At 44.7% G+C, this 14,346-nt stretch overlaps 1 protein-coding gene across 5 annotated transcripts in view; it reads left to right on the top strand.

Moving 5' to 3' along the window:
• Window positions 1-12,355, top strand: part of slc8a3 (solute carrier family 8 member 3) — a 59,768-nt gene extending 47,413 nt beyond the window's left edge. For 2 of the 5 annotated variants that reach the window (XM_069717644.1, XM_069717647.1), the window contains exons 4-8: window positions 4,079-4,096; window positions 5,758-5,882; window positions 6,197-6,296; window positions 7,879-8,151; window positions 9,624-12,355. In XM_069717644.1, the coding sequence (XP_069573745.1) occupies window positions 4,079-4,096; window positions 5,758-5,882; window positions 6,197-6,296; window positions 7,879-8,151; window positions 9,624-10,000 (893 nt within the window). In that variant the 3' untranslated portion in view covers window positions 10,001-12,355. The remainder of the gene's footprint in view (window positions 1-4,078; window positions 4,097-5,757; window positions 5,883-6,196; window positions 6,297-7,878; window positions 8,152-9,623) is intronic. The other 3 variants (XM_069717646.1, XM_069717648.1, XM_069717645.1) reach the window with 2 other exon arrangements.
• Window positions 12,356-14,346: the final 1,991 nt, after the last annotated feature.

The following is a 14,346-nucleotide window of genomic DNA, read 5'->3' as shown; positions in this document are numbered from 1 at the left end:
AGGAAGGGAGACAGAACAGTTCCCTGAGGAGCTCCAATACCACTGACCACCGTATCAGACAGCACACTGCCCAGACAGACAAACTGTGGTCTGCCTGTCAGGTAGTCAGTGATCCAGGAGACGTGTCCACCCCCACCACCCGCAGCTTCTCGCTCAGCAGCAGTGGTTGGATGGTGTTAAATGCACTGGAGAAATCAAAGAAAGTGATTCTCACAGAGCCACCGGTTCCATCCAGGTGAGACTGAGCTCGTTGCAGCAGGTAGATGATGGCGTCGTCCACTCACACATGAGGCTGGTATGCAAACTGCAGAGGGTCCAGAGAAGATTTCACCTGCGGCCTGAGGTGGGCCAAGACCAGCCTCTCCAGCGCCTTCATCACATGAGATGTGAGGGCAACCAGTCGGTAGTCGTTGAGGCCAGATGGAGTCGTCTTCTTAGGAACTGGAACCAGGCACGACATCTTCCACAGTACCGGGACTTCCTCCTGCTTCAGGCTCAGGTTAAAGAGGTGTTGCAGGACCTCAGCCAGCTGGATGGCGCAGGTCTTTAGGACCACGGGGCCGATGCCGTCAGGTCCTGCAGCCTTGTGCTGGTGGAGTCTCTCCAGCTGTCTCCTAACCTGGCCAGTCGTCACAGAGAGGGGGGGGGGTCACGGAGTCAGTGGTGGAAGAGCCCTTTGATGTTGAGGGCTCTGTGTCCATGCAGCTCACCAGGGGGGACGGAGGGGGGAGGGGGGAAGGCAGCGGAGGTGTTTGGGAGGTGTGGTGTGTGGAGGAGACAGATGAGGGCGGTGAACTAAACCTGTTAAAGAAACAGTTTAGCTCATTGGCCCAGGGAGCCCCCTGGTTGTCTCTCTCTCCCCTTGAACCCAGTAATCTCCTTCATACCGGTCCACACCTCCCTCATGTTGTTCTGCTGGAGTTTGGCCTCCAGCTTCCTCCTGTCCTTGCACTCTCTCAGCTTCTCCTTCAGGTCATGCTGAACTCTCCTGAGCTCCTCCCTGTCCCCAGACCTGAAAGCTACTTTCTTCTTATTAAGAAGAACTTTCAGGTCTCTGGTGATCCACGGCTTATTGTTGGGGAAGCAGTGTACAGTCCGGGATGGTACGGTGGTGTGTTCACAGAATTTAATGTATTCTGTGATACAATCCGTCATGCTGTTGATGTCCTCCCCATGTGGTCCACACAGCACCGTGGACTCAAAGCAGTCCTGCAGGGCATCTTTAGCCTCCTGTGTCCACCTCCTCACAGTCCTGGTGGTTACAGGCTGCCTCTGCACCAGAGGAACATACTTTGGTGTCAGCAGGACCAGGTTGTGATCCGACCTACCAAGGGGGGGAAGGGCAGTAGCACTGTATGCATCCATGGCATTAGCATACAGTAGGTCCAGGGTTTTATTGTTCCGGGTGGGACAGTTCACATACTGGTACAAAGTTGGCAGAGCTAAGTGTAAGTTGTTATACGTTGTTATGAAAGCCACAACATTTTCAGTCCCGAACTCCCATTATGCTGCGGAAGAAGGAAAAGAGATAAGTAGAGAAGTAGAGTAATGAGTGACAGGTGCAGAGAGAAGACGTAAAAAGGCCACAGAGAGAGACGCAGCAACAGAAGCAGCAACAGAAACTAGACTCTTGTTAATATGAGAAAATGTCCCATATGAAATGTAGCATCTGGCCGATTAGCAACGTCTCTGGTGGATCCTGAGGCCGGCTGTCTGGAGGCGTCCCCACATCCTCACTGTGGAACCCAACACTGACTGATTGCTCCTAATACGTTTTATTTTCCGCGACCTTCGTAAAGGAAGTTTAACAATCTGGGAAAGATGTGAAATTAATACCCCTTCTCCTGTCTGTTCCATAAATATGAAACTACAAGCAGCAGGCAGTTTGCACAGCTTAGCATAAAGACTGGAAACAAGAGAGGAGCGGCTAGCTTGGCTTCGTCCGAGGATAGCAGCACGTATAAAACTTGATAACAGTTTAAAATGTCAGAAGGGATCAACAACCATTGTATTTGTTTAGAGTATTCACTGTAATATCTCAAAATGAACTTATTAAAGATTTATTAATGTTACACATATATCTACATATATATACACACACACACACACACACACACACACACACACACACACACACACACACACACACACACACACACACACACACACACACACACACATCAATGAGCCCCGATGCGCCAGTGAAATCCTCCTGCATTCAGTTCAACGATCAGTTGGTTCAGTTGGGCAGCACTGCCTCAGAAGATGAAGGATGACGTGTACTCAGCGTTTTGACTCTCGTCTGATTCCACGCTATCAGAAACATGGATACAGCAGAACAAGATGATAGACGCCTCAAATAGGCTGCATACTGAGAGATAATAACCGCAGCAGAAGCATCCGTCTTTGTCATCTCGTTTCTCTTGCAGGCCAACAGAGTGTGTGTGTGTGTGTGTGTGTGTGTGTGTGTGTGTGTGTGTGTGTGTGTGTGTGTGTGTGTGTGTGTGTGTGTGTGTGTGTGTGTGTGTGTGTGTGTGTGTGTGTGTGTGTGTGTGTGTGTTAGTTCACGGATCTATATATGTCTATTAAAACAGGTGAGCATCACAATGTTCAAAACCACTTTGGTCTCATCACAAAAACATCTTTAATCAATTGTTTCAGCTTCTCTCTGTTTGGTTTTAGTAATAATAATCTAACGTGTATAAAACATACAACATAGCGCTAATGATAATGAAGCAAGTCACCCACAGCAATTAATGCACTTAGCTCCTAATGATGATGAACTGTGGACTGTATTTGATTTGGGGAGTTGATATGCCGACTCCGAACACAAACAGGTTCATTAGTATCACGTCTGGATGAAGGAGGTTTTGTAAGGAACTCGTCCATCCACGGAGGATGTAAACAGCTTCGTTTTGTCCTTTGGATCTTCCGATCCCTTCAGGAGGGTGAAAATGTTGTTGTTGTTTTAAGGAGAAAACGATGTAGATGTCAAAGAGGAGGAGCTGTCACTGTGACTCTTTCTTCTCTCTCTCTGTCATGTAATCATCTGTAAAACGTCTTGTTTTATTTAGTGATGGTTTACACTTTGTTATGTGGATCTTGTCATTTAGCAAGTGAATAGAAATCTATTCCCAACAATTAAAAGTGCATCTTTTAATAATAACCTCATGATTCGATGAAATTGTGATTTATATAGCTTGACATCAAATGCAGTGTCTGCAGGGTCTGATCTCTGAGATGAGAAAAAAGTACAGGAGAAAATAAAGCTCGCGGGGAAACTACACAAGATGTTTCCTCCTCGGGTGGCTGGGAGGAAGCACAGGTAGAAACATGGAAATTAAAGAGACGTTAATCAAACTTTGTAGCCATTCCATCAACGGTGTTATGATTTTACATAGAGCAGGAGACCCAGTATTAATGTGGTAAATCCAGGAGAAATGTATTGTTTGTTTATTAAGTTTTTTGTTCTGGATCAGTCTTCAATCTACAGCTTTTTGAGCCACTGCACACTATTATATATAAATATAAATATCTCTATGTCAAATGTAGTACTACATACATACTGTATCGTCTACATTTTCTAAATCTCTTCCATGTTTTGAATTATTTCTGAATGAATTTGGAAATGATATGCTCTGTAATGATAATAAATCGGCACATTAGATTAATCTGTTTCAGGAGATTCATTATTTGTTTATTGTTTAATTTATTTTGTAATTATCTCAGTGTATCCTTATTTTGTTTAAATACAGACCCAGTGGATTGTTTGTTTTTATGTTCCGATATGTTTTCTGATTTAGCACCATGGGATGTCGGAGGTATTGGTGCAACACCTCCTTCTGAGTGTTTATGTGTGATTATTAGTGAGAAACTAATCAAGCCACATTTTGTTGATTTCTGTCAGACATTTTAACATATTAACATATCTATTTTAATCAACCTCGTGCTCGATCTCGGCCAGTGGTTCAACATGCAGCCGATTTCTCTTTCATGCGGTTCCATTTCTCATTGCATTTTCTGTTTTTCCAATGCCTTCCTCCTCCTCCTCCCTTTCCCTCTCTCCTCTCCTCCACAGCCCTGTTGTTAGCTGATGGTAAGTCATCCCGTCCTACTCTACAAGCATCTCCACTAACATCACCAGTGTGGTGTGCTATTAAACATCAGCCCTGAGTGATGTACATTCAAAGTTTCTTTCTCTTTGAGAGGTTTTCTCTATAAATACACTGCAGGGGGCGCTTGTTATCCTCCTCTGCTGTCACAGTTACAAACCAGACATGATCTTTTGCAGTGTTAATCAGTGGATTAATTAATCATATTTCCATAAATAGACCAGTCAGGAGCAAGTACAAACACTTGATAACTGTCAATGTAAAAACCTGCAGTTCTGAAATTACAATTTAATTATCTTTGTGTGGTTGTGTTAATATTATATTTCCCTTCCGTGTCAAGGAACTGGTGTCATGTAGCAGCGCCGAGCAGAGCGGCTGCAAAATCAAATTTTAAACACGAGCAAAAAAAATCCTGTCAGGACTGGAGGGTACACAGTCTGTAATTGATTTAGCTTAAAAGAGTGTGTGTGTGTGTGTGTGTGTGTGTGTGTGTGTGTGTGTGTGTGTGTGTGTGTGTGTGTGTGTGCGTGCGTGCGTGCGTGCGTGCGTGCAGGCACTCATACTCTGCTATATTATGCATGCCTGTGTTACACGCCTTCCAATCGAGGGGACTCGTCTGTGATCTTTAATGGCGATGTTAATATTTAATGGGAAGCGTGTTGTCAGCAGAGAAGCAGGCCCGTATAAAAGAGGACAAGGTCTCTGCACCTGGTGGCTCAGTGGGGGTGTCACACGACGAGAGGCCTTTGGATGCAGCCGCTCCTCCTTGCTAGGGTTCGACAGCGCAAGATGGATGTTATGGTCCCCTTTGTAGCTGTGCGGTGCACTCAGCAGCTCTAGGAAGTTTCGTGACTTCTTTACACAGCGGAGTCACACAGAACACATGTGATAGGCAGATAGACGGATGGATCGGGGCTTCCACAGGCACCACGAATAATTTCAGATTTGTAAAAAAAAATTGACAGTCAGCAGGTGGCCTTCAAAATACTCGATAAGCAGTCAGAGCAGCAAGTTTTAGCTTTAACAGGTTTTATATGCATCATATGCATCTGACTGCCACGCAAAGCTCATGTAATATGGTTGAAAGCTAATAAGTGAACCTTGAGTGGGGTTTGTTCCTTTCTCGTTATTTGCAGTTGACTGAAAGTGATGCTAATCACTTGTTACTTGTTGGAGAGAGCAGAACAAAACTAAATAACTTCTCTTCCATAAAGCAATCAGCTTGAAGTGAAACGAAACAGTTTTTAGTTGCCGTTTATTTTGCTGGGAGAACAGATTGATGTGTAAAACCAGTTGGACGGTGAAAGTCAGAGAAGTTACACTTACTGGGAAACCAGAAAGAAAAACATTCACAGTCAATATTTGCCTTTGCTGAGTTTGTGTTTTGATCAATAAAGACTGCACGCCTGTCTGACCTTCGCAGAACAAAGACAACTGACACAAAGAGAGCATCTCCACTCTTCAGTGATCTGACATGTGACTGCATATTAAACAAGCTGCAGAATAATCAATAACTGTTCCTAACAGCAACCTGCTCCTGTTTTGTGTGTGTGCTCTGAATTCCAACGCGATGGGACAATCACTGAGCATCCACTCATCTTGATGGCCGTCTTTGATTTCTATCTATTCTGCTCCGTCTGCTCAGACGTTCCAGACAGGAAGATGTCATCAGATGAGGAGGAGGCCAAGCGGATCGCCGAGATGGGAAAGCCGGTGCTGGGGGAGCACTCCAAGCTGGAAGTCATTATCGAGGAATCGTACGAGTTTAAGGTGGGAAAGGTCACTCCTCAAACGCAAGCGTGCCTGATCATTACAGTAAAAAAGGTGTTTTGCTTTTGGGCCAAACACACAGCACACACACATGGTACCACTGCATAAAAGGACAGAGGTTTGCCAACCCACAGAGATATTTTTGGAGATTGAATCTAACCTCCTCAACCCAAACGTAGACCCACCATGTTTGTTTCCGGTGGTTGGTTTCATGAGGCTGGACCTGGATGGTACTGCCATCATGTGGTGGAGCTGATGTATTTCTCTTTAGGGAGCATGCAGATTATTGACCAATGCATGTGATTCTTCTGCAGAGCACAGTGGACAAGCTGATCAAGAAGACCAACCTGGCTCTGGTGGTGGGAACGAACTCGTGGAGAGACCAGTTCATGGAGGCCATTACAGTCAGTGCAGGTAATGTTCTCTGCTTGGACTCCGGGGGCTTCATACTGCGCTGCTACGATGAGGATTCATCTTTTTAATCTTTATTTCAATATGAAATGGTTTATGTGGTCATGCATGACACTCAGGGTGCAGCAAGAACTCAAATATTTGTATAAAAATAGTCATCCCTTTTTTAAATCTCATATTAATAAATTTCTCCCACAAAGCAAAGCTCTTGGAGCTCTTCAATAATCTCATGTACATAACAGAAAGCTCATTGATCACATTGAGCGGCAGCAGAACCAGTCCTGCAGCCTGCAGAGCATTGTGAAGGCCCCCGTACGTCACTTCGCTGCTAAAATATTTAATCCAGCGATGCTCTTTATTTTTTCATGATCCACCCGTGGCTGAAAAATGCATGCAGCTCACATGGCCTGACACTTTGAATCATGACAGTGTCCCTGCCTGTCCGCTGGGTTTCCTGTGAGCTGCTGGGACACGGAGGACTCCTCCACCTGAGCACGCTGACCACGTCCGGACAGTTTTATACAGAGGAGCTCACACCGAGCTCATTTCGACAGAACATACAGCTGCTGTGGAGACCGAATCTCAGACCGGTCGCAGCTGAAATCCAGTGTCCTGAATTCACACTTCACACTAACTGTAATAGTTTCCTGCTGTTACAGATGGTCTATCTGACAGTAAATTTAGCAAAAAGCTTAAGTTTTCTCATTATGTATGTTATGATAATATTATAATCGTAATATGCTTTTTGGATAAGCACAGCGATGTTAATGCAGTTTTCCTGCCCAACAAATTTGTTTCTGGGATGCTGAATGAAGTTTTATCTCAACATATTTGGGGGCTCATCCAGGATTTGAATCCGGGACTGCTGACGGTTTCCCCGACCAAAAAATACTTACATCATTTTATACCAACAGGAAATGATTCATTGCATGCATTATTGGACATTAATTAAACGGTTCCATTGTGTTGTGCATTGTGTGACATCAATAGCGCCAGTATATAATCGTCCAGTATTCATGCTGTCTGTAAGAAAATATAAAACCTGCTCAGACTCAGTTTGTAGATTGGATTTGGGACACAAAGTGAAAGTTTTGTGAATTGAGCTTCACTAACCTAAAACTGAAAGTTATTTCCACACACATAACAATAAGACTGTGGACTGCATTATTAAATGAGGTAGAATATCTTATTTATTTATCTGAATCTTTTAAATGACAAAACACGCAGCTCTTTTGAATGTTATGGCTTTAGGCATTGATTTGCATTCCCAGCACATTTAAAGGAACCCGAGGTTGAAGTGACACGTCTCACGCTGGGAACTAAGTCGACGATGTTGTTGTCTTCCTTACCCTTTATCTTCTTTATGAATCCTTTATCTCGCCACTGTTTGCCAACTCTCTCTCTCAACTTTTTGCTTCATCCTTCCTTCCTTCTCGTACTCTTCTCCTCCTCCTCCTCCTCTCTGCTCTTTGTTGCTCCCCGTTTCCTCTGCTAATGTTCCCTTCCCCTCTTTCATCCCTCTCTCTTTATCTCGGTCCAAATGTTCTGCCCCCTCCCCCCTCCCCCCGGCTTTACTTCTGCCCAGAAGATGAGGACGAGGAGGACACGGGGGAAGAACGGCTGCCGTCCTGTTTCGACTACGTCATGCACTTCCTCACTGTCTTCTGGAAGGTGCTGTTCGCCTGTGTTCCTCCCACGGACTACCTGAATGGCTGGGCCTGCTTCATCATCTCCATCGTCATCATCGGCCTGCTCACGGCCGTCATCGGCGACCTGGCGTCCCACTTCGGCTGCACCATCGGCCTCAAGGACTCCGTCACTGCTGTGGTGTTTGTGGCGCTTGGCACATCAATCCCAGGTGAATCCAAGAACGGCTCAATTTCTGATACATTAGTGTTTGTTATGCAGTTATTGGTCCCCTCAAAGTTTGTCCTTTCATATTTTAATTTTAATTCCTAAGTTTAAACTGTAAACAATGCTTTGTCATCAGGATGGCTGATATTCTTGTTTTCTCCAAACGGCCATTTTCACCCATCAGGAACAAGATGTCACCCAAACCTCAGACTATCAGCATCTTCTGTTATTAAAGGCATAAATAAAGAAATAACTGCATGTGTTTAAAAAAAAAAAATTGTAAATATAAAGGAAGGAAAACCTGAATGATTTTCTGCACCTTCTGCGGGAAACTGGAAGACATAGGGCAACCTTTTGGAATTGTGAGAAATGAAGTCTTCATTTATATAAAACCGACCAACATACTGATCATGAAGTACACTCACATATAGTACACTTGGAGGTACATGGAAGTACACTTAGTTGTGTAGAGTCGTGTTGTATTAAACGCTGCCTTTTCTGCACTTGCAGAAAACAACCGTAACATTTGAACACATCACCTGCCAACATATCTGCAGCTTTAATTATTTACCCAGAATGCCCTCTGTTTAACATACAATGAACACAGTCCAGCAGTGGGATGATGATCCTTAGTGATAAATAAACTCTTTTGTTCGATGTTCTGCAGCTTCCTCAGACCGGATCGGTGGTTCCCTCCCTGTCCGTGTGTTGCAGTATCCATACTATTGTACTATTCACTATGTCCCAGTACACAGTATGTGAAATGCGGTCTGACAAAAGTACCATGATATCCCGATGCCTCTGGACACAGGTTATAGCCTCTGGCTGTTCTGACCCACAATCCTCTGCAGCTGCAGATTGGTCACATCGACGTGCTGATGTTCCACCTGGTCACAATTCGCAAAAGGAAGAAGAGACATTAAGAAGACGCTGTAATGTTCAGCGTTGCACTTGTCCCAAATCACATCCTTTTTTTGCTTCAAATGTCACTCTACAAATTAGATACGACCAAGGGTCAAAGTTCATTCTTATGACCAAGTACCTTTATTGTATATATCATGCAACAGTACATACTTTGTGAGGGCAGCTACAGTATTAGTGGGAGGAAAAAGACAAAGTATGTGATTTGTACACCGTCCGTGTACTCACAGTGCACTGCATGTTTGTGTATGTTAGATGGTACGTACACCAGTTGGACCAACACTGGTCACTTCTGGCTTAAAAAAAACAAGATGGTGACTGACTCACAAACCAACAGGTTGGTTGCAGCTACCTTCACATTGTCCGACCTCTCAATGTACAGATGACAAATAAAGTGAAAAAAGTTCATCAATGTTTACCATTTTGCACAAAGAGTCCCTCAGAATCAGATTTTCTTAATCAAATATATTCAACCAGAATCGTAATCACTACTTTGTTGAGACTGTTTCGTCCCTTCGTTGAAATGGGAGTAACAGAAGACTTTTCTGTCCACAGACATGTTTGCCAGTAAAGTAGCGGCGGTCCAGGACACCTACGCAGATGCCTCCATCGGGAACGTGACCGGCAGCAACGCCGTCAACGTCTTCCTGGGAATCGGCATGGCCTGGTCTGTGGCGGCCATCTACTGGCACATGAAAGGGGAGCCATTTGTGGTGGAAGCCGGCTCGCTGGCCTTCTCTGTCACCCTATTCACCATCTTCGCCTTCCTGGCCATCTCGGTGCTGCTTTACCGGCGCCGGGCCCACATTGGAGGAGAACTGGGTGGGCCCCGGGGACACAGACTGGCCACATCAGCCTTCTTTTTTGGCCTGTGGTTGCTTTACATCCTGTTCTCCAGTCTGGAGGCCTACTGTCATATAGAGGGCTTCTAGCTGGGGCGGACTCCACGAACAAACAGACCGGGCTTCAAAGTACAACCTCAGAGGTCAAAGAGTGAATTCTCATTGTGGAATTTGGGTCAGTCTTGTTTGGTATGAAAGGACAGGAGAGGCAAAGCTCCCCCCACTCTCCTGCCCACCCCTCACCCCACAACACAACCCCCTCCGTAAGGTGCTTGGAGGTGTGAGTCCTGACCGGCCACCTTCCCCCCCAACTGATACCAGAGCAGCCCTGAGCCCAGGCGAGTGTGCTTACAGTTGGGTTTGGGTCACCACCAAGTCCAGAAGATGCCAAGAGGGCGGTCCTGCATTCCACTGGAAGAGACTGCAGTCTTATATCCGGAGAGGGTTGAGTTCATCAGAGGTCTATATTTTTCTCAACATCTGACGAGAATGACTTTTTTTAAAAAGTATTTTGAGGATAAAAACACACAAAATAAAAGAAACAAAAAAAAAACAACACACACACAAAGAGGAATCAAAGAACTATTTTCTGATCTATGGAATAATAAAAGATTATTTAGAAAATGCAAAAATGTTGTTGAGGGACAGTGGGATGGATAGTATTTATTTTTATTTGCATAGTTTCCTAGGACGCACTGCAGAGTTCTCAGAAATCGCATGAAGACAAAGATGAGGAGCGACAGAGACAGTTCCTACCGGAGGAAGAGGTAGACACATGGTCAAACTGCCCTGAACATTACTTCCGTATAAACGTATCTATATATAATATATTTCCATATTTTCTGTATATTTTGAATATTTGTTTAAATGTGGTCACCCTCGGCTCTGACGAGAGGATAGCTGTTGCTAAGTGGGAGGGGAAAGGGAGGATCAAATTATATACCAGAACGATGTATTCACATTTCTAAGAGTTATGTATCTTTGCATAGGTAAAAGTATCACATTGTATTTTATTTATTTACCGATATCTTGGTCTCACTCGAGTTTTCACCTTTTCGATCGGAAATCTGGAAAAAACAACAACGAAAAAACGAAACGTGTTGCTGCAGAGATAAATTCAGAGGTATTTTTCTACTGTTCCTTCCATGCACTTTGTTGTATAGTTCTACTTCTGGAGACTTCTACTTGTACATGTGCAAAAGGCCAATCCTAAGGTGTCACTATGGACTGAACAGAGTGCCTGCGGAGGGAGAGGCGTTCGCTGGAGCGGCCACACCGAGCAGCTCTGAAAAACTCCAGAGTTTCTCCCCCAAACGGAGCATTGACATGTTTTTTATTTTTTATTTAAAACTGCATTAATTGATTTTCTGACATATTCCCACTCCTGATGCTGCTGCTCCTCTGCGTCTTCAGCGTACTCTATCTGAGGGTTTCTGTCATTTTTATTCCCTCACAAATGAATCATGGTTTGTTGGTTTCACTGTTGAAGCTGTTAGCTTTGCAACATCACAACTGGGTCTCCTCCATTTCAACATAAACGTAACCACTTTCCATCTTCACTTTCTAGATGTCTGCATCGCTCAGCCCTTTTTGGTCCTGCTCTTATTACGGACACGTTTTCATGTCAGTCGGGCGACATAAGCCCTGCAAGTCACAGCTGATGTTTATCCTACAAGTTCACTGGCCTAAAATTAAGAATGTTAAATATACAATATTCTTATTATTGTTTTCATACGTGATCATGTTGGAAGCACAGACTGAACATAAAGATGGACAACGTGCCACAGCTTCCTCCCACTCTAACGCAGTGAAATGGGAGCTGCCGTGTCCAGCTGTCTCATCATCTCAGCCTTGGTCAGTTGATGAGGTATAAAAGCCCCGCCTCCTGCCCCACCCAAACTTCAAGTCACCCCGACGTCACGGTCTGACCTCTGGTAGATTGTTGTAGTTGCTCTCATCATTAAAAAAATAATAATAATAATTAAATGACAGTAGCTCTTAGCGACCACCAATCAACCACAACATTAAAGCCACTGACAGGTGAGGTGAGCAACATTGATCGTCTCGTTACTGTGGCACCCGTCGGGGTGAGTAGGAGGCAACAAGATAACAGTCAGTTCTTCTTGATATCTCGTTAGTAGGAAAAATGGGCAGGCGTAAAGATCTGAGCAGGCCACCGTGTGACCACTGGGTCAGAGCATCTCCGAAATGACCGGTCTCCCGGTGTGATCCTAGTGTGCAGAGGTTTGTAATATAATGACCGGTCTCCCGGTGTGTTGCTGCAGAGGTTAGCACCTACTAAAAGAGGTGAATGGCGACAGGGTCAGAGAGAAGTTGTTGTGATCCCAGATTCGAGCTTTATGCTGCCTGGTAGAAAGGATGTCAGAACACAGAGTCTCTGCTGTCGAGCTGCAGACCGGTTCAGACCCCCGTATACCACCGGCAGCACCGCGTCAGAACCGCGGAAGAAGAAGGAGGTCTGGTCTGATCAATCACCTTTTTCTTTTTCATTGCGTGGTCGGCTGGGTGCATCGTTTATCAGACAAGAGATGGGATGCATTCTGGGTAGAAACTGAGCTGGAAGAGGCAGTGTGATGCTGTGGTCGATGTTCCGCTGCGAAACCTCTGGTGTTCACGTGGATGTTACTTTGACTCGTCACCCACCTAAACACTGTCGGAGACCCTCGAAGGCAGCTGTACTCCCTGCTGACTGTTCAGAAACACGACAAAGGGTTCAAGGTGCCGACTCACTTGCGGTCAGATAGAGCATCTACAGGACGGACTAGAGCAGGGGTGTCAAACTCATTTTAGTTAAGGGGCTACATACTGCCCACTTTGATCTCAAGTGGGCCAGACCAGTAAAATCATAGCATAACAACGCATACATAACGACAATATTTCTCTATGTCTAAATCATTGGTGAAGGTTTTTGGATGATAAACACTGTTTTAAGGTCTTTCTACAATAAACTAGAAACATAAAGACCAAAAACTCAGACATAACCCACTGTTTATCTGCCCAGGCTCTCCCCTGCAGATTCCCTCGCTTTGTGACGCATTTGTGACGCATTTGACGTCAAACGCGTCACAAAGCGAGCAGCGAGCGCTGCTGCTTGTGGCAATGAGCGCTTCTGCCTCCTTAGCAGACATCGCATTTACGCTGTTTTTGAAGCAATTACTGGGTTGAATAAAAAAATTACAAAACGTTTGTACTCATGAACCTCCATATTCTTATAGAAATGCAATTTATGTCTTTCTGTAATTTTCACACTTAGAAAAGTCATCCGGCGGGCCAAGCTGGACCCCCTGGCGGGCCGGATGCGGCCCGCGGGCCGGATGTTTGACACCCCTGGACTAGAGAAACAAAAAAGTCTGATCCCATCTTTACATCCAGGACTTTAAAGGGTCCTGCAGACCTGATACCAGAGGACACTGTCTGTGGAGTCCAGGACTGGGCGGGTCAGCTTCTAGCGTTCGGCATGTGGTGTCCTTCACAAAACAAACCTAGCTTTTGAGAAAAACCTTGCAAAAGTCCCTCGGATCCATCAGAATTTCAGCCGTACAACATATTTAGTGGTTTGAAACAAACAACAATAAGTCACATGGTTCAGGTAAGAAACCGTGGTTCAACGTTATCGTGTTAAATTCCCAGCCGTAGGTCCACTTCGTCAGCACTCATCAAAACCAAACAGCAGAAAAATGAACGTCAAAAAAGCGCTTAAAATTGATGACATATAATGAATAAAAGATATTGATTAATGCAGCTTTAAATGCAACTTTACCGACATTACAGAAAAATGTGGTGGTTGATCCTCAGAAATATTGTTTTTTGTAGGTTTGGTGTAATTTTCCCACTGTGCTCTGTTTGGACTGACACTCTTAGGGAGAGCTGCCGGTGTCGGTGTGAGCTCCAGGTCCAAGTTGAAAGTAGCCGGATATTGACACTGAATGCTGTTTAATACACGACTGGTGCTTTGTTTTTAAAATGAGGGGAAAGAAATATACAAAAACGTAAATTTGCATAAAGTGTATATGAGAATATAATCAGACAATTATTGGTTAATTTAAAAATCACCCAAGAGATTACCAAAGAGGTGGGAGGCAACATCTGTTTGAAAATAAAAGAGACAGTAAAAAGTTTTTTGTTTTTTTTAAGTAGGTGACAGGATATGGCAGTGACACTGTATTTCCACAAGGGGGGTGTCCCTGTGGTTGTCCCTTCTACTGCTGAGCACTCCTCGTCTTCCTTCTCCTCTTCCTCCTCCTCTTCCTCAGAGTTATTCCTCTGTGGTGAGCAGTGTTGTAAATACATCTCATGGCTGACTCGGATGCTCCTCCCCCGGCCCCGGACCACACCTGCTCACCTCCCTCACACACACACACACACACACACACACACACACACACACACACACACACACACACACACACACACAC

Source organism: Brachyistius frenatus, unplaced genomic scaffold (genome assembly GCF_029030835.1).
Source record: "Brachyistius frenatus isolate BFR_SWC_R1_liver_20210118 unplaced genomic scaffold, ASM2903083v1 Contig_178, whole genome shotgun sequence".
Taxonomy (NCBI): Eukaryota; Metazoa; Chordata; class Actinopteri; family Embiotocidae; genus Brachyistius; species Brachyistius frenatus.
The sequence above is the reverse complement of the archived record's forward strand: the minus strand, read 5'-3'. Positions and strand labels throughout refer to the sequence as shown.